This window comes from Mobula hypostoma, chromosome 6, assembly GCF_963921235.1.
Source record: "Mobula hypostoma chromosome 6, sMobHyp1.1, whole genome shotgun sequence".
NCBI classification, from domain to species: domain Eukaryota; kingdom Metazoa; phylum Chordata; class Chondrichthyes; order Myliobatiformes; family Myliobatidae; genus Mobula; species Mobula hypostoma.
Genome location: NC_086102.1, coordinates 69,215,388 through 69,237,983, shown reverse-complemented (window position 1 = coordinate 69,237,983; position 22,596 = coordinate 69,215,388). Strand labels below are relative to the sequence as shown.

The window sequence follows — 22,596 nt, the reverse complement described above, 5'->3', positions numbered from 1 at the left end:
CAGCAGACCGTTGCCGAACAGTTTCTAACTAGCATCAGTCACAGGTGCTTGTGTGGCCATTAGACACTATGCCATGCTTAGAACGAACAGTTTTTAAATTGTGTGTGTGTGCGTGCGTGTGCGTGTGCGTGTGCGTGTGCGCGCGCGTGTGTGTGTGTGTGTTTTTGTGTGCGCGTGTGTGCATGTGTGTGTGTGTGTGCGTGTGCGTGTGCGTGTGCGTGTGTGTGTGTGTGCGCGCGTGTGTGCGTGTGTGCATGTGTGTGTGTGTGTGTGTGTGCATGCACACACGTGTTCAAAAAGTAGTGAATTTTGTCACTGATAGACGGTGAGAAATGAGCAGTAAGACAATTCAGAACTGTTTTGCTCACTGTAGTTTCAAGTATTCAGATTTGGAAATGCAAGAATCAGCTGGGAGTGATGAAATGAAATGATTTCACTACTTCAACAAGATAGGAACTATGAAGAATTTAGTTATTGACAATTATCTTGAATGTTTTCTTTGGTCACTGCTGGACTCTAAGTAGCTGCTGGCATGTGACAGCAGACACACCTCAGTACACCCCTTCAATAGGCAGGCTAAACCAGGTGAGGGTAGCCAGCAAGTCTCATGCCCAGGTAAGATAGGGACATGCCTATCCAGGCATGCGAAGTCAGTTCCAGAGGTCGGGGCGAATGATACCTACAGTGAGAAACAATGGCCAGGAAGGCGCTTCTGCAACACTATGTGGAGAGCAAAGGTCATGACGAGGTACAGAAGATATCATGGTCATCCACTCCAACTAGGGAAGACCCAGTTGAGACGTCCACTCACACAACTGAACCCGGACTCCCAAGGTCGTCCGAGAGTGGAACTGCCCCAGTACTACAGCTTTTCCCACATAGGTGGGAAAAAATTCTCCCACAGAGGTTTCCTGTCACTGTCGGATACGATGGACAACCAGTAGCAGTATTGGTAGTGTTCTAATTTGTTATGTATTTCATTTAAATACATAATTTGTTACTCAGTTAAAAGGTAATTTGTCTTTTTTATATTTTTTTAACTCTTTCTATGAAACTTTGGCTAAACTGGCCCCAATGTGTCCCAATTAACTGGAATCCACTGTACTCCCTCTTTGCTTTGAAATTTGAATGGAGAATTCAGCATGTATTCTTGAAAATGCTGTTTTCAATAAAAATATATATTAAATACATCTTTAATTATTAATAACTGTGAACTACATTCTCCACAATAACACATCACATTACAAATTAAAATACAAATAGGTACAGGTTATAATTTCTATTGTTGATATAAAATTCCAGTTTCTCAATTTACCATTATGTGTAATCTGCCCTTTGGCTTTTTGAAATAATGAGATTTACACATTCACAGCACAAAGCAAAGCAAGCATAAGGAAATATTAAACAGCAGAATTATGAAACTATACCTTAGTGATTGACTTTATAATTAAGGGACTTCACCTATAAACTTCATGTGGAGTGCATCATTGTAGCAAAGATACAGAAGCACTTATTTCTTCAGGTATTCTTAAGAAATTGCCTTCAATGAGGAATTACAACCAAAGGCCTACAAATGAATTGTTCAGAAAATAAATGCAATCACAATCTATCATTGAAAATCTTGTTGACCAGTTCCACTGATCAAGCAGGGTGAGCTGTAAAACATCAATCAAAATGATATTTCCAATTAGCATTACATACATAAAAACAATTATAAACACAAAAGATTCTGCAGATGCTGGAAACCTTGAACACACTAAATGCTGGAGTCAGACAGAAGCTATGGAGGGGAATAAACCCTATCCCTTTTAGGGCAGCAGGAGGATGGGTTGAGGGCAGATGTGGAAGAATGAAGGAGATGCAGATGAGGGCAACGTTGATGGTGGTGCAAAGGAAACCCTATTCATAGAAAAAGGAGGATATTTCAGATGTTTTAGAATGGAAAGCCTCATCCTGAGAACCCTGTGGTTCCCCTTGTCCTTACCTACCTCCCCACGAGTCTCCATATCGAGCACACCATTCTCTGTAACTAACTTTCGCCATCTACAATAGGATCCTACTGTAAAGCACATTTTTCCCTCCCCCAACACTGCTTTCTGTAGGGATTACTCTCTACGTGACTCCCTTGTCTCTCCCCACTGATCTTCCTGGCAGGACAAGCCCATACCTGCCCCAAACACCTCCTTCCTCACCGCCATTCAGGACCTCAAACAGTTCTTCTAGGTGAGGTGACACTTCACTTGCGAATCTATTGGAGTTAACTACTGTATCCAGTGCTTCCGGGGCTTCCGGTGTAGCCTCCTCTACATCAGTAAGACCCGACATAGATTTAGGGACCTCTTTGTCAGGCACATTTGCTCAGACTATCACAAAAGGTGAGATTTCCTAGTGGCCGCCCATTTCAATTTGACTTCCCATTCCCATTCTGACATGGCAGCCCATGTTGTACCCTAGTGCCGTGATGAGGGCACAGTCATGTTGGAGGAGCAACACCTCATTTTCCATTTGGACAGATTCCAACCGGATGCCATGAACATCGATTCTTCTAACACCCAGTAACTATTACCCTCTACTCCTTCTTTCTTTTTCCATTCCCCATTCAGTTTCCCCTCCAACCCCTTCTCTTCTCCTCACCTGCCTATCACCTCCCTCTGATGTCCCTCCTCCTTTCCTTTCTCTCATGGTCCACTGTCCTCTCCTATCTGTTTCTTCTTTAGTCATTTACCTCTTCCAACTATCACCTTCTATCTTCTTACTTCATACCCCTCCCCCACCAATCCTCCCCCACACCTGGCTCTACCTATCACCTGCCAGCTTGTACTCTTTCTCCTTCCCCAATCCTCTTATCCTGGCTTCTGTCCCATTTCCACTCCTGACGAAGGGTCACAGCTCAAAATGTTGACTGTTTATTCCCCTCCATAAATACTGCCTGATTTGCTGAGTTCCTCCAGCATTTTGTGTGTGTTAAATAAAAAAAAATACTTTTCAGGAATAGTTTTCTTCAAAATACACTAAATACTCCAGGAATTAAATCTACCTTAAATGAATTAGTGGTGACTATAAATTTGCCAACATAATCATTTTCATGTTTAATCTTTGCATTGTATAATTTATTTTTTTGCCCAAAAAGTCTTTTATTTTTTAATGAATTATATATTTTTTTTGTTTTTCTCCATTTCACTGAGTTTCATAACATACAGTATATATGGAACTAGACTTAATAATCTTCCTTTTGCCTTTTTAATTCCAATTAGAAATTGTGTGCTCTAACCCAGGGGTCCCCAACCTTATTTGCATCGTGGACTGGTTTAATACTGACAATATTCTTGCGGACTGGACGGCGGGGGGGTGGGGGGTGTTCAAGTTCAACAGTACGTGACAGGGAATGAGGAAAGGTGCAGCTGACTCATATCATTTCATATTGTTTCCTCGCGGCCCAGTAGCACATACTTTATGGCCCGGTGGTTGGGGACCACTGCTCTGACTAAGCACTTTTTTAAGTTGCTACAAGAATCCCAGACCAATATGAAGCAACCCAGGAGGTTGAAAAATAAAAGCATTCATTATGCTTAATGGTTTCGATTTTGGATTTGTAATAATGGCAAAACTGTGAGCATTCAGTTTTGTTACTCTATGAAGCTGACAATGGTTCATGGAGAACACAATGACAGTAGATAAGCAGAGAAATTCAGAACTTATTGTCACCAGTAACAGCGCATCAATGGATGTGCAAACCAAGTCTTCAAAGGTGGGAGTCTTAGTGACAAAGAAATATGATTTTTTAAAAATTGTCAAGCTTGAAATCCTTGGAAAACTCTTGCTGAACAAGATGCAATAGAACTGTTCATGTTGTGCGAAGGTATGTTTCATGTAAAACAACGTTCTATTCTGTATTCCCTCAGAATAAAATTTTGAAAAAATGCAATATTTCAGCTTCTACCTCAACATTATGTGTACATTCCAATTTTTATTTCAATCTCGAAGACATTACAAGAGTTGCTTCAATTTAGATTTCATTTCTGGAATTGGTGATGGTGGAAGTAATCAGCTGTTGAATACACTTGATGACACTGGCCAAACATTTCAAGTTTTATCAATTATTTTCAATTTAAACTCCATAAGATTGTCTTGCTGAACAAAATGCAACAGAACTGTTAATTCCAGAAATTTCCTACACCTGATGAAATGTTTAAACCACTATCCAATGACTGCAAAATCCAGACCAATCTTCAACTTCAACTGCAAACTTCAAATCCAACCCTGTCCATTTTTAAGATTATTTACTCCTCTTGTACCTCCTTTTTGACTTACTGTTCTCCAATTGCGTTACAGTACTGCAGTCCTGGAGAAGAGCAATGAACTGAATTGATAACCAGCTGTTGAGTATGTTCTAGCTCTCTGGAAGTATATCTCAAATTCTGATTCAAATTGTTGGTGAAACTATTAAAAGTCTTATGATTAGGACAGGTAAAAATTGTAGGTTTGACAGCGGGACTTTAAGGAAGAGTTTCGGTGGAACAGCCCAAATTTATCACCAAGAAGAGCAACAGGAATGTGAAATACTTTATAAATGTAAGGTAAAATGAAATGGAGAGAGAAAGATGAACAAAATACTCGGTTGTTCAAATCAGTAGCAGTTCAACTTGTTTCCAATAGCCAAAAATTAAAAAGAACAAACAGAGAAATTAACTGAATAATTACACAACTTAAATAATGTGCTGAATTTATGAGAGAGCATGCAATCTGAAATACAAAATGAAAAAAATCAGCACATTTTCCAAGAATAAGGATTCTACATTTGAGGGGGCATAATTTTACGTATTGTGCAAGTCTTGGAATTTTACTAGATAAGGAACGGCAAAAAAATGGGTAACACTACACAGTTTGTACAAATTGATTCTTTTAAGTATGCTGCTTGCACTTAATGGAGTAATTTATTTTTGGCCTGGTTCTGCACAACCTTCAATTTAACCATCATGAAACTACAAAGAAAAAAGACTGCTCTTCCTATAGTACTGCAATATATACGAAGATTTTAATTCAAGCATGCGCACTTCTCTTCGCCTATACGATGTAATAATTGTGGGTTTAATCAACAATTAAATCTCAGTCTGAATGAAACATCTCCTAATTTGATATGACAGTTATAATAGAGGCTTAAATGATTAGATCTATAATCATCTGAAATTACCCATTACAGCCACATAGTCCAAGCAAAGCAAAAAATAAATATTTTCATGATTCATCAAAGACCGTAAAATCCTTCTCAGAAAATAAGCTGTTATAATAAGTGCAGCTGTAGTTCGCTTTGAGAGCTCATAGGGAACTGGATTGAGATTAACAAAAGCTGTTCACTTTGGACCCCTGAAGTCTGGAAAGAGGTGCCATTTCTAACCAATTAATTTGACCTGCTTCAATATTAGTCTCCCTGATGTGAAAACTGACTGATAATTTCTCTTTTAGATCTCAAAACTTTCTTCTCTCCCAAGAATTACTCTTGCAAATACACACTTACTCCCAATGTTTGGGAGTTAGACTGTGCCCAGTAAGCAAACAGAAGCATGAGAGGAGGTGATGATTTCACTTAGGCCCCCTGTTAAAGATTTAAAAAGCATGCTTTGTGACAAATTTTCGGAGTGGACTGTGCCCAAGCAGTAATCAGGTTTCATTAGAAAGGTCAAATAAACAAAAGGCTGTTGTGCAACTGGGCCAGTGTTGGATTGGCTTTGGTTCATCAGGCTTGGGTGAGATAAATATCTGGTAAATTTCTTCTTCTTAATTCTCCATTCTTCATCTGTTGGGGCTCCAGGGACAGTGTTTTGTTCTATGTGTGAGATGTGAGAATTCTGCAAAGGCGTCCAGCTCCCTGGATAACCATATCTACACTAGATACACCGAGCGGCATAGAAACTGTGCCTCAGAAACCGTGATAACCAGAGCTGCAGCTCGATGACCTTTGGCTCATACAGGAGACTGAGACAGAAGTTAAAGGAAAGTTGTCACCACTAGGTTGCAGGAGGCGGGTAAATGGGTGACTGTCAGGAGAAGGAAGGGCAATGGCCAGCCAGTGCAGAGTACCCCTGTGGGCATTCCCCTCAATAATAAGTATACCACTTTGGATACTGTTGAGGGAGACGACCTACCAGAGGGCAACCGGGCCTCTGGCTGAGAAGAGAAGAATGGTGAAGAGGACCGGAGTAGAGATAGGAGATTCCATAGTTAGAGGACTAGAGACAAGATTCTGTGTATGTGATAGACACACCTGGATGGTATAGCCTCAAGATTTTGGGGGAGTAAATTTAGGATGGAAATGAGGAGGAACTGCTTTTCCCAAAGAGTGGTGAATCTGTGGAATTCTCTGCCCAATGAAGCAGTGGAGGCTACCTCAGTAAATATATTTAAGACAAGGTTGGATAAATTTTTGCATAATAGAAGAATTAAGGGTTATGAGGAAAAGTCAGGTAGGTGGAGATGAGTCCATGGTCAGAGCAACCATGATCTTATTGGATGATGGAGCAGGCTTGAGGGGCCACAGGGCCTACTCCTGCTCTTATTTCTTATGTTCTTGTGCTCTTCTGTTGCCTCCCCAGTGCCAAGGTCAGGGATGTCTTGGATCAGGTCCACATTATTCTAAAGGGGAAGGGTGAGCAGCCAGAAGTCTTGGTGCATATTGGCACCAATGACATAAGTATGAAAGGTGAGGAGATCCTGAAGAGAAGTTTTAGGTAGCTAAGTAGAAAGCTGAAAAGGTAAAAGGATCCTTAGGGGAAGTAATCCAGTGGAATAAAGGAAATTACAGAGGCATGAGAGAGCAACTGGAAGGAAACACTTGCAGGGATGATGGAAGAGCAGCAATGGCTGGAGCTTCTAAGAGCAATTCAAAAGGCGCAGGATAGTTACATCCGAAGAAGTATTCTAAACGCAGGATGATACAACCGTGGCTGACAAGAAAAGTCAAAGCCAATCTGTCATTCTGGAAGAAGTTGGTGCCAGCAAGCAACACCACCAAAGGCAACATCCTCCAGATGGTTCACAAAACTACTTCGTTCACTTCTCTTATGTCTTCTTTTTCTTTCAAATATGATTCAGCTACTGTTGGAGCCTGTGATATACAGTTCAGTGCCTGCGATCTACATTTTGGTGCTGTGTTTTCAGGCAGATTGAGTAATCTTGCATTTTCCTGTCCCCATGAGGAATCTGTGAGCCTTCAGGCGAAACGTGCAGACACAACAGAAGTGTTGCCGCGCAGGTCCAGCGAAGATTTTTAAGAAGCAGGAAGTTTTTCGAGGGGCAAACACAAGGAAATCTGCAGATGCTGGAAATTCAAGCAACACACACCAAATGCTGGTGGAACACAGCAGGCCAGGCAGCATCTATAGGAAGAAGCACAGTCGACGTTTCGGGCCGAGATCCTTCGTCAGGACTAACTGAAAGAAGAGATAGTATCTTACTATCTCTTCTTTCAGTTAGTCCTGACGAGGGGTCTCGGCCTGAAACGTCGCCTGTACCTCTTCCTAGAGATGCTGCCTGGCCTGCTGCGTTCACCAGCAACTTTGATGTGTGTTGCTTGATCCTCCATTTTGAGTACTGTTTGGGGGAGGGGACCTACCTGGGGGAAGCAACAGTGCCTCTGGCACTGAGTCTGGCTCTGTAGTTCAGAAGGGTAGGGAACTGAATAGGATGGCACTAGTAATAGGGTTCTCTATAGTTAGGGGGACAGATAGGCGATTCTGTGGACATGAAAAGGAAACACGGATGGTAGTTTGCCTCCCTGGTGCCAGGGTCCTCAATGTTTCAGGTGCTTCTCCCTCCTTTTCTTTCTTCCATGGCCTTCTGTCCTCTCCTATCAGACTCCCCCCGTCTCCAGCCCTGCATCTCTTTCACCAATCAACTTCCCAGTTCTTTACTTCACCCCTCCCTCTCCTGGTTTCACCTATCACCTTGTGTTTCTCCCTCTCCTCCCCCCACCATTGAACTCTACTCCTCATCCTTTTTTTCCAGTCCTGCTGAAGGGTCACAGCCTGAAAAGTCAACTGTACTCTTTTTCCATCGATCCTGCCTGACCTGCTGAGTTCCTCCAGCATTTTGTGTGTGTTGCTTGGATTTTCAGCAACTGCAAATTTTCTCTTGATTGCGAAAAGATACAGGTCTGGCTTTGCAACATCATTCTTGCCCTTCCTTTTCATGTGATAGTTTCTTTTCCCCTGTTCTCCTCACTTGCATACCTTCTGAATCCTTTCTCTGTCATTTCCTTTGTGTATCCCTCCTATGTTTTATCCGTCTTACCTTTTTCTTTGTGTGCAATGTTTCCATTCTCCATTATAGTCTTGCTTATTTTTCTTTCAGTTTCATGTTTCTCTTCACTTTTCAGATGGAGGCAAACATTCAGTTCTGTAAATGAAAAGACAATGTTTGTCAGCCTGCAATTAAACTGTTCTCTAAGCTATTAAGAACTTCTCAGGGAAAATAGGAGCATTAACCAGGATAAACAATTGATCAGGTATTCAATGAGCAATAAAACCAGCAGGCAAACTGAAAGGCCACAGATTGCATGAATTGGCAGGTGGCAAATTTTCAGGGAAAATAGGAGGAAGTGCCGGGAAGCCAGGTACGAATCACTTCTGGATAACTGCACTGAGTTTTTCTCCTGTTTAGTTGGCCAGCTAGCAAGCAACTTATGAACAGTGTAGAGACTAACAACCCTTCAAATCCGAATGTAAAAAATAGTACACTTCAGATAGTAGAATGTCTCAATGAGCTTCAAAGAACATTTTAAAACAAAAACTGACAGAGACTACTGAAAAGGTATCAAGGCAGGTGACCAACAGCTTGGTCAAAAAGGTAGGTCTTAAAGATCACATTAAAGGAGAAATGACAGTTAAATATGGTGAAGTCCAGAGAGATAACTTCAAAGTTTGAGAAATTAAGCAGTTGAAAACGTGACTGTCAATGAAAATCAGGGATGCACAAGTTGTCTGGTGAGAAGGTCCCACAGTGTTGGAGGGCTGACAGTGATGAGGACATAAGAATTCACAGGAGAATTTGAAGATACAAATGATCAGTTTAAGATGAAGGTGTACAAAGATCAAGAGCCAATTTAGATCAATAAACATTGACAAACACACAGAGTTAAAAATGGTTCTTGGCCAAGAAGTCTGCAAGTCAGGAATTATGCAAACAGGCAAAAAAAAATCTGATGCTGCAACATAGCAAAGCAGCTGAGGTGCATTCAGGCAAGAAACGCATTAGTGACACAGGAGGGTAAACAGGATAAGCAAGCCAGGATCCATTTAATTATCCATTTGAGTGCAACACTGCAAGTATCATAAGGAAGGGAAACACAGAAAAGTTGAGCTTGAAAGGTCTTGGAGGATGTCAACTTCAATGTTAGGGTGAAACTCAAGACAGGAATACATAGGTCAACAACCATCAACGACCTGACTGTAGAATTAACATCAGGATTTAAGCCCGGACAGAAATATTGAAGACCTTCAGCTAATGGTGCAAACAAAAAACATGTAATTTTAAATAGTTTCACTTTTCTTCTTTTTTTTTGTTATCAATACCAACTTAAGTGTATACTTTCTGCCCTGAATTAAAGATAAATGTGATATTACCGAACAATTTCCACAAATTCTAAACTTGGGAATTACAGTATTGTGTGGGGAAAAAGTGGGCAATTTTCTGATTTTTTTTTGTTTCTTCCTTATTTCTCCCAGACTCATTGCTATAAAAGATATCCTATCATCTTAAGGAATGACCTGAATCCCAGGTGAAGGTCATTATTTTCTATATAAACGAACATCACTGTATTTCCTCTCCTGTCTTAAAATAGTCATTCATCATTTGTTTCTATTTCTTAACATTTATTGTATTCTTTCTGTCTTTCAGTAATTTTGCCAAATACTGTCTGGGCTAATTGCATTTTTGAAATTTTACCAATAGCTCCTTTCTAACAGGTAATTTATACCAAACCAAAAGAAACACCAGCCAAGCCAATTCTCTCAAGCATACATTCATTAAAACTAACCTATTTTTCTCTTGTCATAAGAAAAAGTAATTTATAAGCTTACTTTAACATATCCATTGGAGTCCTTGTGGAATACAAGTTGTCATCATGCCCTCATGCCCTCTACAGTCAAAATAAATCATGTAGAAGAAACTAAATGCTTCCCATGTTGACAAAAGGAAGTTTTCAGAAGTCACTGAATGAATCAAGATACCCACTAGAGAGCCATTATGAAAGACAGAGATCTTTCTCTGTATCTATTCATCTATCTCTCTTACATACACAGACATACACATATATATAAAAAATACTAGAGGTGATTGATAAGTTCGTGGCCTAAGGTAGAAGGATACAGCTCTCGTTACATGCACGTGCAGTTCAACTCTTTGAGTGAAAATGCAGAACGTTTGAAGTTAGTAACTCAGCTCCATCTACTTTAGGCCAGAAACTTATCAATCACCCCTGCTGTGGACCACCTCTGGAGGTCCAAGACACCGACTTCTACAAACAAGGGATCCGTATGCTCCACGCTGGACTAAGTGTGTAAATGTAGGAAACATAAATGTGTTAGGTTTTCTAAAATTGACTCTTTCTACCTTAGCCCACGAACTTATCAATCACCCCTCGTAACAATATAACTGCTGCCATAAAACTAAACACAGGAATACAGAAAAGAAATTGGTCTACATAAATGTTGAAGCTGTAATCAGCTGGGATTTATCCAGAGTGATGCATCAGTTCAGCACTAAGGTAGTGCAACGTTGCCAAAAATGTCATTCTTTACCATTACTATCTCTAAGTGCTGGGCTTCTTACCAAAAAGTAACCATGATTACTTTTCAAACTCAAAACGAGTAAGAAAACTAAAACTGCAGGAGCTAGAAAACGGAAACAAAAACAATGCCGTAAATGCTCAGCTTTCAAAAAAACAGGTAATCATTTTAGGTTCAAGCCATTCAAGCTGTAGTGAACAGGGGTTGATAAGGCACTAAACATATTCAAATCTGCATGCCCTATTACTATTAAGAAAATAATGGTCGGCAATATTAAAGCTTGCTCAGCAAAATAACATTCACCATATTTGAGGATTGTCAGAGCCTCAAACCATAATTTATTTTCTCTTCTCCTGATGACTCAAAATTAGACTAGTCTTATTGCGATGTAGCAGTCAGAATTACAGCCATACTCAGGAGCTTGAATGTAGACGTATATAGATAGATCTGTCAGAGGTGTTCATCCAATGACAAACATCTGCTTTTGAATGAGTAGAATTTTGGACTTTCAATCCAGATAGTTTCCATTTTAAACACAAATCTTTGTAAACTTAAATAAAATGCAGGAGCAGGCCACAGAAACCTTTGTCTTTGCTTCACTATTTAGTAAGATCATGGGTGATCTTATGGTTCATTATAATTCCATTTTCAAAGCTGATTCACAGAATACCCAGTGCCTCTGTGCCCAGGATGCTTAATGCTATTAGGATATTTATCAATTTAAATGCATTGGTCAAGTAACACCACTTCACCTCTGGCGTCATAATCAAACAATCAAGAGCAAATTATTTTCAACATTCAAACCAGGATATTGTTAGGCCATGAAGACCCTGCCAGAAGTGACAATAGAAGCAGAATGGTAAACATATTTCAAGAGAGGAGTGGCTAAATCTTTGAAGGTGATGTGTTTAATAAGGTATATGGTTAGGACACTAAATGGGATTGAGTGGCAGCTCTTTGAGACAACTAGAAGTTGTTTTTGACAAAATACCCCTATACTCTGTAATAAAATTTTATATTCATAAACTAAATAATGATACAAAAGATATGCTTAAGACAAAAAATAATTAGACTGAACAATGAGCACGATGATAGACTTTGTTGAGGCTTAGCTTCAAGGCAGTTGAAGAATTATGAATGTTAATTATACTGTATATGTTATGGATCCCAAATGTTAAATATTTTATGATTATCTTTAAATTAACTCATAACTGTAATAATTGGAATGTGTTATCTCTTTGAGGAATGTTAATAAAAAGCACAATGTAATTTATTTCTATTCATGCATTTAACCTTGTTCACTATCCAATACAAATGTATGTAAATGGCGTACGAATTTGCATGTTTTTATAACATGCCTAACACAAAACTACACATACTTTATACTTTATTGTCGCCAAACAATTGGTACTAGAACGTACAATCATCACAGCGATATTTGATTCTGCGCTTCCCACTCCCTGGATTACAGATATTAAATATTAAAAATATTTTAAAATAGTTAAAATTAGTAAATATTAAAAATTTAAATTATAAATCATAAATAGAAAATAGAAAAATGGAAAGTAAGGTAGTGCAAAAAAACCGAGAGGCAGATCCAGATATTTGCAGGGTACGGCCCAGATCCAGGTCAGGATCCGTTCAGCAGACTTATCACAGTTGGAAAGAAGCTGTTCCCAAATCTGGCCGTACGAGTCTTCAAGCTCCTGAGCCTTCTCCCGGAGGGAAGAGGGACGAAAAGTGTGTTGGCTGGGTGGGTCGTGTCCTTGATTATCCTGGCAGCACTGCTCGGACAGTGTGCAGTGTAAAATGAGTCCAAGGACGGAAGATTGGTTTGTGTGATGTGCTGCGCCGTGTTCACGATATTCTGCAGCTTCTTCCGGTCTTGGACAGGATAACCTCCATACCAGGTTGTGATGTGCCCTAGAAGAATGCTTTCTACGGTGCATCTATAAAAATTAGTGAGGGTTTTAGGGGACAGGCCAAATTTCTTTAGTTTCCTCAGGAAGTAAAGGCGCTGGTGGGCCTTCTTGGCAGTGAACTCTGCTTGGTTGGACCAAGTCAGATCATTTGTGATATTGACCCCGAGGAACTTAAAGCTTTTGACCTGTTCCACTTGCGCACCACCTATGTAAATTGGGTCGTGTGGTCCGTTACTCCTTCTGAAATCAACAACCAATTCCTTCGTCTTGCTGACGTTGAGTGATAGGTTATTGTCTTCGCACCATGCCACCAGGTTCTTAATTTCCTCTCTGTACTCAAACTCACCATTACCAGACTTACAGCCTACTATTGCTGTGTCATCAGCAAACTTATATATTGAGTTTGATGGAAACTTGGCTACACAATCATGGGCGTACAGTGAGTACAGCAGGGGGCTGAGTACACAGCCTTGTGGGGCACCGGTGCTCAGAGTGATTGTAGAGGAGAACTTGTCCCCTATTTTTACAGCCTGGGTCCTGTCTGTGAGGAAATTGAAGATCCAGCTGCAGATCTGAGTGCTAAGGCCCAGGCTCCGGAGCTTAGGAATCAGTTTATTTGGAATGATGGTATTAAAGGCAGAGCTGTAGTCAATGAAAAGGAGCCTTATGTATGCGTCTTTATTCTCCAGGTGTTCTAAGGAGGAATGTAGGGCCAGAGAGATGGCATCTGCCGTTGACCTGTTGCTCCAGTAGGCAAATTGCAAAGCGTCAAGGTTGACCGGTAGGCTGTGGTTGATGTATGCCATAACAATCGCTTGAAGCATTTCATAGCAATTGATGTCAGAGCCACAGGGCGATAGTTATTCAGGCATGCCACCTTGCTCTTCTTCGGCACTGGGATTATCGTTGTATTCTTAAAACATGAGGGGATCTTAGACTGAAGCAAGGAGCAGTTGAAGATGTCAGCAAACACTCCAGCTAGCTCGCTTACACAGGCCCGGAGAACCCGTCCTGTGACATAAAGCAATTGACAACATGTACTAAGTTGATTCATTTTTTGTGGAAAAGGGAAAGAAAACTATTGTACAGGATCAGCATTAAATAAAATCCCTGTAAGAAACATTTCTGTGGTATAAGCTACCACACATAAACAGAAACAGAACGCCTCTGATTTACCATAAACCTTAAAGCTAATTGTAATTCACCATCTATTCTGAATGGCTTTGAAAGACTTATATATTTTTAAAGATTTTTTTCTCCATTTCACTTTCAAGATTTCTGGAGTGCTTTATAGCCAGCTCAACTTTGTAAGTGTAATCAGTATTGTAAAGTCAAAAATGAAACAGTTGATTTTCACCTATAAACCACAATGTGATTCTGACCAGATAACCCTTTTTTTTGAGTGTGGAACATTGGCTAAGACATGAGTAAAAATTTCATTTTCAAAACAGCACCAAAGGATCTTTTATGTTGATCTGAGGGAGCTGGTGAGACAAGAACTTAATATCTTATCCCAAAAATGATAACTTCACAGAAGGATCTATGTAAAACACCAGTTAAGAAAAACCACATTTTAAACAAACTTATAATGAAAATTTATGAACACAATGGGGTATATTAAAGGCTGAAACATTGTATCACATTACAAGGCTTGTGATTCATGTTATTATGTGCACCAATATATTTTCATTTATTTTACTAATTATGGTGTTCTTGAAAGGTAAACAATACTTTGTATATTGTGCTCTATTGCAATTCAAAATGCAGGATTGAAACACAAATATGTGGCAGTGTATTGCACTCAAAAAATAGTGAAGAAGGGCAAGAAAAGTTGTTACGTTGTTTTTTCTGGATATAACACAAAGTTGCAAACTGTGATCTATGGCAGCCATATCAATTGAAATTTTTGCAAATGTTTATATGTTACCAGTTGTTTACATAGAATATAACAAAGTACAAATGGTCCCTATTACGCCGGAGTTGTGCTCCTAGAAAACTGTGCATGTTGTGACTTTACATAAATTAAAGACGCATGTCTGTGCATGCATCAAAAAAATGAGGGTTGGAAAAAAATGACAAACATAACCTGTGAGAGCAAACTTTATTCTGTATCTCCGAATTTTTGGTCAAGATTTATGCCTTCCATAGGGACGAATTGCCATTATCTGTAATGTAAGGGGTCACCCATACATCAAAAGACATCTGCAGCAGTCATGAAGCCAATTTAAATCAATTCCCTCAACCTGCACTTAAGCTCTCACAGAAACCATGCAGCTGGGAAGTGATTCAGCCAAAGTTGGAATACTCACATTGACTTAGTCATCAAACAATTTCAGAATAATTGTGTGTTAACTCTAAATGCTAAGCACAGGACATATCATATTTATTTTCCAATACCTGATACTGGACAAAGAAATATTCTCCAATACAAGCTCTTCATACTAAAGTTTGCAAAATAATTCCCCATGCTTCAGCAAGTTAATTAAGTTGAACTATCAATCAGAAATTCCAAGGTCTGTGAGACTGACGGCAGGGGAGCTTTGTTGCCTTGGTTGTGGGAGTTAACTGTGACACTGACATAGAGCAATTTTGAAAAATCTTCCCTCCATTAAGACGGCAGCTCACTCAGACGCAGCTGCCAGTACAAATTCACTCAAAGGTGCATCTGTTCATCTTGTGTTTTATTTTATGACCGTAAGTCCTTGCTGGATTCTAACAATATCAAGTGCTGCAGGAATATCCCATCAGCAAATTGTTCAATAGCAATGGAGTTGGACTCATTGCTTATCACTGTTGTGTCATCGCCTGGATTTGTTGCGTACCATTGTGCCGAGACAGTGCGCGATCCAACAAAGGGAGTGAGTGATTATATTGAATGTTTTTATTGGGATCCGACATTGATAACATAGAATACTGCAAGTCTAGTTCACTGGTTCAATGGCAAGACCAATGGTGGGAGAGTTGTATTGCCTCAGTTGTAACAATGACTAGGCCTTAGCCGCACGGTCACCTCAGCCACAGCGGCCTGTGGCAGTTGCCCAGGGAAGAGAGCTAGGCATGCGAGAATCCGTGCTGGGTTGAGGCTGGACTTTCCTGTCGGTGCCTTGCTCCAGTGTTCACTCAATGCTCCTCTCCAGTGTTCCTCCTGGTGGAATTTAATTTGGATTTTTTTGACACTGATCAACAGATAAAGGATCTTTCATGTCTAAGTGAAAACAGATCTCTACAAAATGATCTAAATTAATTACAATTATAAAACACAAAATAATTGATTGCATAAGTATTCACCCCCTTTAATATGGTACCCAGTTCACTACTGATGCAGCCAATTGGTTTTAGAAGTCACATAATTAGTTAAGTGGAGATCTGGTTTTGGAGACTTGTGTGCAGTCGAGATGTTTCAACTGATTGTAGTAAAAATACACCTGTATCTGAAAGGTCCAACTGCTGGTGAGTCAGTATCCTGACAAAAATTACACCATGAAGACAAAAGAACACTCCAAGCAACTCTGTGAAAAGGTTATTGAAAAGCACAAGTCAGGAGATGGATACAAGAAAAATGTCAAGTCACTGAATATCCCCGGGAGTGCAGTTAAGTCAATCATCAACAAATGGAAAGCACAACTGAAAACCTGCTTAGAGCAGGCCGTCCTCAAAAATTGAGTGACTGTGCAAGAAGGGGACTACTGAGGTAGGCCACCAAGAGACCTATGACAACTCTGGAGGAACTACAAGCTTCAGTGGCTGAGATGGGACAGACTGTACATACAACAACTGTTGCCCAGGTGCTTCACCAGTCACAGCTTTATGGGAGAGTGGTAAAGAGAAAGCCACTGTTGAAAAAAGCTTACATGAAACCTTGGCTAGACCTTGCCAGAAGGCATGTGGGAGACTCTAAAGTCAGCTGGAAGAAGGTTCCATGGTCTGATGAAATAAAAACTGAGCTTTTTGGCATCAGACTAAACATTATATTTGGCCTAAGACAAACACCGCACATCATCAAAAACACAGCATCCCTACCATGAAGAATGGTGGTGGCCGCATCATGCTGTGGGGATACTTCACTGCAACAGGCCCTGGAAGGCTTGTGAAGGTAGAGGGTAAAATGAATGCAACAAAATACAGGGAAATCCTGGAGGAGGACCTGATGTAGTCTGCTAGAAAACTCTGACTTGGCAGAAAATTTGTTTTTCAGCAAGACAATGACCCCAAGCGTAAAGCCAAAGGTACACAGGAAAGGCTTTAAAACAGCAAAGTTAATGTACTGGAGTGGCCAAGTCAGAGTCCAGACCTCAATCCAATTGAGAATTGGTGGCTGGACCTGAAAAGGACTGTTCACTCATGATCTATTGACATCAGTGTCTATGACAGCAGATTATTTGTTGCTTTTTTACTGACATTTAAAATGTCTATGAGCAGGGAATACAACTGTGGATTTCAGGAATAAATGTTTGACTGGTTGACACTCTAAAGTGAAGTGTGCTGCAGATTCCACGGCTTGTTCCTCCAAGGACCTTCTTTTTTAATTTCAGTTCAAAGTTCGAAGTAAATTTATTATCAAAGTACATACACGTCACCATATACAACAACCCTGAGATTTGTTTTCTTGTGGGCACCCTCAGTAAATCCAAGAAACATAATAGAATCAATGAAAGTCCGCACCCAACAGGACAGACAAACAACCAATGTGCAAAAGACAACATAAAGGAACAATAATAATAATAAATAAATAAATAAGCAATAAATATTGACAACATGAGATTAGGAGTTCTTGAGAGTGAGTGCATAGGTTGTGGGGACAGAACAGTGATGGGACAAGTGAAGCTCAGTGAAGTTATCCCCAGTGGTTCAAGAGCCTGATGGTTGAGATAATAACTGTTCCTGAACCTGGTGGTGTGAGTCCTGATGCTCCTTTACCTTCTTCCTGATGACAGCAGCGAGAAGAAAGCATGGCCTGTGTGGTGAGGGTCCTTGATAATGGATGCTGCTTTCCTACAACAGTGCTCTGTGTAGACGTACTCAATGGTGGGAAGGGCACAATGAAACAAGCAAGAAATGCAGACAATGTAGGGCATGTCTGAGACATCTGCTGACCAACTCCTCTCCTATTTTCTTGTCAAAGCTTCTGAAGAATCACTTCTATGGAGACAGTATTCCAAGGAGGTTGAAGCAAATGCTTCAGTCGTTTCTTTGCTAGATGGACAGTGTCATTGTTGAATTGTTGGATATTAGTACAGCCTCCTCTTCTCAGCAGCCAGTCAATTCAACACCACCAATGACGCCCAGATATGGTAGGATTGCAGTTCTATAAAATAATACGATCCAAATTGGATCTATTTATTGTGACATCACTCAGCTATCAACTGCATGCATGCAATCCAGTGGAGCAGCTTCACTGGGTTGGCACATTATTTTTATATGCCTGATGCTATTCTCAGAATAGCCTTTTGTGCTCCACATTGAACTAGGGATCATTCCCTGACTTCATATTAATCATAGACAGTGGGTCTACATATCTGTTACTGCTAATGGTCTACAGTGCATCATGAATGTCCAGTTTTGAGCTGGCAGATTTATTCAGAGTCTATCCTATTTAGTATGTTTGTAGTGCACTTCATACATGTCGGGTGTCCTTAGCGTTGTTATTCCAGGTAAGTAAACACCCAGAAGACCAAGGAGATCATTGTGGATTTCAGGCATGTTAGCAGCCACACTCACGTCCCCATCTACATCAACGGAGCTGTAGTGGAGCGTGTATCAAGCTTCAAATTCCTTGGTGTCCACATTTCCGAGGATCTCACCTGGTCCCTGAACTCCTCCATCCTGATCAAAAAGGCGCAACAGCACCTTTATTTCCTGCGGAGCATCAAGAAAGCTCACCTCTGTCCCAGGATACTGACGGACTTTTACCACTGTACCACTGAGAGCATACTCACCAACTGCATCTCAGTGTGGTATGGCAATTGTCCTGTATCAGACCATAAAGCACTCCAGTGTGTGGTGAAAACTGCCCAGCAGATTATTGGCACCCAATTGCCCACAATTGAGAACATCTACCATAAACGCTGCCTGGGCAGGGCAAAAAGCATTATCAAGGATGCATCTCACCCTAACCATGGCCTTTTTACTCTCCTCCCATCCGGTAAGCGTTACAGGAGCCTCCACTCCCGCACCAGCGGGCACAGGAAGAGCTTCTTCCCTGAGGCTGTGACCCTGCTGAACCTCACATCACAGCGCTAAGCAGTATTGTACCTGTATTATACTGTCTCAGTACTTTTATATTTGTGTGCTGTAGCACTTACTTTTGATTCGCAGTTTTAAGGCATCCATTAGTCTTGCAAGACCATGGATCTGCGCCTAAAAAGTCTTCACTCTCCAGCTCACAGGCCTGGGCAAGGTTGTATGGAAGACTGGCAGTTGCCCATGCAGCAAGTCTCCCCTCTCCATGACACCGATGTTGTCCAAGGGAAGGGCAAGGGCCGATACCAGTGTCGTCACCAACATCCTTGCTCAAGGATACAACACGCTACCTCGGCTGGGGCTCGAACTCACGACCTTCAGGTCGTGAGTCGAATGCCTTAACCACTTGGCTACGTGCCCACACAGTTATTTTGTAAATAACACTATTCCTTGAATTCCTGGTTAGATGCTAACTGCATTTCATTGGCTTTGTAACTGTATTCGGCACAATGACAATAAAGTTGAAACTAATTTAATCTAATGTAAATTAGATATGTGATCAGACTAACAACTTATTTTGTTTGCAGTGCCACACAAGGTAATGCAGGAAGTCCTCCGTAAGAAGGTAGGACTGTCTTCACAAGGACTGTATGGTGGCCATTTCTACCGATTCTATTAAGTTGCCTCAAGAAGATGGCATCCATCATTAGGACCCTCACCATCCAGGCCAAGGTCTCTTCTCATTGCTACCACCAGGAAGTACAGGAACTCATGAAGACCCAAACCTAGCTCAGTTATATCTTCTTGTTACTTGACTAAGGCTCTCCTAGTATAGACATTAGGACCCACATGGGTGTGAGGAGAACTCTACAAGGTGAACTGGTGGAATGAATCTGTCTCGTCTAAACAGAGTGAGTGCTGCTGCCAGATAGTCTGCTCATTTTCTACGTCTTTACGAACATAGAACATAAATCAGTACAGTACAGTACAGTAAAGGCCCTTCAACCGGCAATGTTGTGCCAACCCTTTAAACTACTCCAAGATCTGTCTGGTCCTTCCCTCCCACATAGTCCTCCTTTTTCTCTATCATCCACATGGCTTTCTATCTGCGCCTACCATCACCACTGGAAGCACATTCCGTGCACCCACCATACTCTGTGTAAAAACCTACTTCTGACATCCCTCCCTACACTTTGTCCAATCACCTTAAAGTTACGCTTCCTTGTATTAATATTTTCACCCTGGAAAAAAGATACTGGTTTACCATTCAATTTATGACTCTTATCACCAACATCAAGTCACTTCTCATCCTTGTTCTCTCCAAAGAGAAAAGGAAGAGCTCACTCAACCTTTTCTCATCAGACCTGCTTACTAAACCAAATAGCATCCTGGCAAATCTCCTCTGCACCCTCTCTAAAGCTTCCACATCCTTTGTATAATGAGGCAATCAGAATTGAACTCAATACACCAAGTACGGTCAAACATGTTTCTTCCAGCTGCAACATTACCTTGCAACTCTTAAACTCAGTGGCCAACTAATGAAGACCAGCAGACCATATGCCTTCTTAACCATCCTATCAACTTGCACCGCAACTCTGAGGGATCTATGGATGTGATTTCCCTGTTCCTCCACACTGATAAGAGTTGTGCCATTAATCCTTTATTCTACCTTCAAGTCTGACCTTCCAAAGTGAGTCACTTCACACTTTTCAGCATTGAACTCCATCTGCCATTTCTTAGGGAAATCCTGGAGGAAGACTTGATGTAGTCTGCTAGAGAACTGTGACTTGGCAAAAGATTTGTTTTCCAGCAAGACAATGACCCCAAGCTTAAAGCCAAAGCTACACAGGGATGGCTTAAGAACAACAAAGTTAATGTCCTGGAGTGGCCAAGTCAAAGTCCAGTCCTCAATCCAATTGGTGGCTAGGCTTGAAAAAGGCTGTTCACTCATGTTCCCCATGAAATCTGACAGCTTGAGTAGTTTTGTAAAGAAGAATGGGGAAATATTGCAGTGTCCAGATGTGCAAAGCTGATAGAGACCTATCACCTCAAGGCTGTAATTGCTGCCAAAAGTGCATCTATTAAATACTGACTTGAAGGGGATGAATACGTATGCAATCAAATATTTCTGAGTTTTATATTTGTAATTATTTTCGAACACCTTGTAGAGATCTGTTTTCACTTTGACACGAGTCTTTTTCTGCTGATCGGTGTCAAAAAAGCCAAATTAAACCCACTAATATTCAATGTTGTAAATCAATTAAGCATGAAAACTTCCGAGGTGGGGGAGTGATTACTCATGATAGGCACTGTATATCATAATTTTTTTTCAGAAGTTCCAGCACATCCTCTTTCTTCACATTAACATGTTCTACCTTATCAGCCAGTTCCACGTTGACTGACATTCATCAAGGTCCTCTCACTAGTGAATACTGAAGGTAAGTATTCACTACGGACTTCCCCTTCCTCTTTAGATTCTAGGCATGTTTTCTCTTTTATCCCTGATTGGTCCTACCCTCATTCTAGTCACCCTCCTGTTCTTCGTGTATATGTAGAATGCCCTGGGGTTTTCCTTAATCCTGATCGCCAAGGTCTTCTCATGTCCACCTCTCCTAAGCCCATAATTAAACTCCTTCCAGGCTACCTTGTAACTCTCAAGAGCCCTGTCTGACACTTGCTTCCAAAAGTCTTTTCTTCCTTGACACAATATTCCACATCTCTTGTCAACTATGGTTCCTTCACCCTACCACCCTTTCCCTGCCTCAATGGGACAAACCTATCCAGAACCCAATGCACTTGCTCCCTAAGCAACTTACAGTATCATTAATTACTCCCCTAATTAATTATTTTCCCATACCATCTGCTCCTATCCCTGTCCAAGGCTGTGCTGAAGATCAGCCGATGTGGTCACTGCTTCCAAATTCTCACCCACTGAGAGATCTGTCAGCTAATCAAGTTCATTACCTAGAATCAGATCCAGCATGGCCTTTCCTCTAATTGCCCTATCTACATACTGAGTCAAGCATTCTTCCTGAACACACCTAACAAATTTCACCTCATCTAAACCTTGTTCCAACCATGTGTTCAAATACAGCAAAACTGATACAACTGTGTAAGTAACCTGCTAGACAGTTTCAGGGGGTTGGGGTTGGTCTGGATTCACATGCAAACCAAAATGAGAAATTATAGTAGATTTCCTCCCTTGAAAGTTATCAGTGAATAGGTGAGGTACTAATTACAATGAATTGTGAGCAGTTTTGGGCCCCATATCTAAGAAATGATGAGCTAGCATTGGAGAGGCTCCAGAGGAGAATGATCCGGGGAATGAAGGAGTTAATGTATGAGGCGTATTTGATGGTGCTGGGCCTGTTCTCACTGGAGATAAGAAGAATAGAGGGAAGGAAGAAATTCTTCAGCCAGTTTTATTGATTCTGTGGAATTCATTGCCACAGACATCTGTGGAGCTGAAGACATAGGGTATATTTAAAAGTGGATATCGATAGGTTCTTGGAATGGGTGCCATAGGTTCAGGAGAATAGAGTTCAGAGGGAAAATAAATTAGAAATGATCGAATGGTGGAGCAGACTCAATGGGCCAAATGGACTAATTCTGCTGTTATGTCCCATGGTCTTATGGTATGACAATCAAATAACTTTACCAGAATGTTACCTTCACTCCATAGATTAAATTTCAACAATCATCCACAAAAACTA

At 40.8% G+C, this 22,596-nt stretch overlaps 1 protein-coding gene across 3 annotated transcripts in view; it reads right to left on the bottom strand.

The window, feature by feature from the left end:
- LOC134348081 (rho guanine nucleotide exchange factor TIAM1-like) overlaps positions 1 to 22,596 on the bottom strand; it is a 320,986-nt gene that overhangs the window by 231,284 nt on the left and 67,106 nt on the right. Inside the window, exons 3-4 of one of the 3 annotated variants that reach the window (XM_063050923.1) lie at positions 8,287 to 8,391; positions 1,428 to 1,655 (exon numbers count right to left, since the gene is read on the bottom strand). Coding sequence is in view for 1 of the 3 variants with exons in the window: in XM_063050922.1 (XP_062906992.1) it covers positions 8,287 to 8,313 (27 nt within the window). In the remaining 2 variants the exon portion in view is untranslated. The remainder of the gene's footprint in view (positions 1 to 1,427; positions 1,656 to 8,286; positions 8,392 to 22,596) is intronic. The other 2 variants (XM_063050924.1, XM_063050922.1) reach the window with 2 other exon arrangements.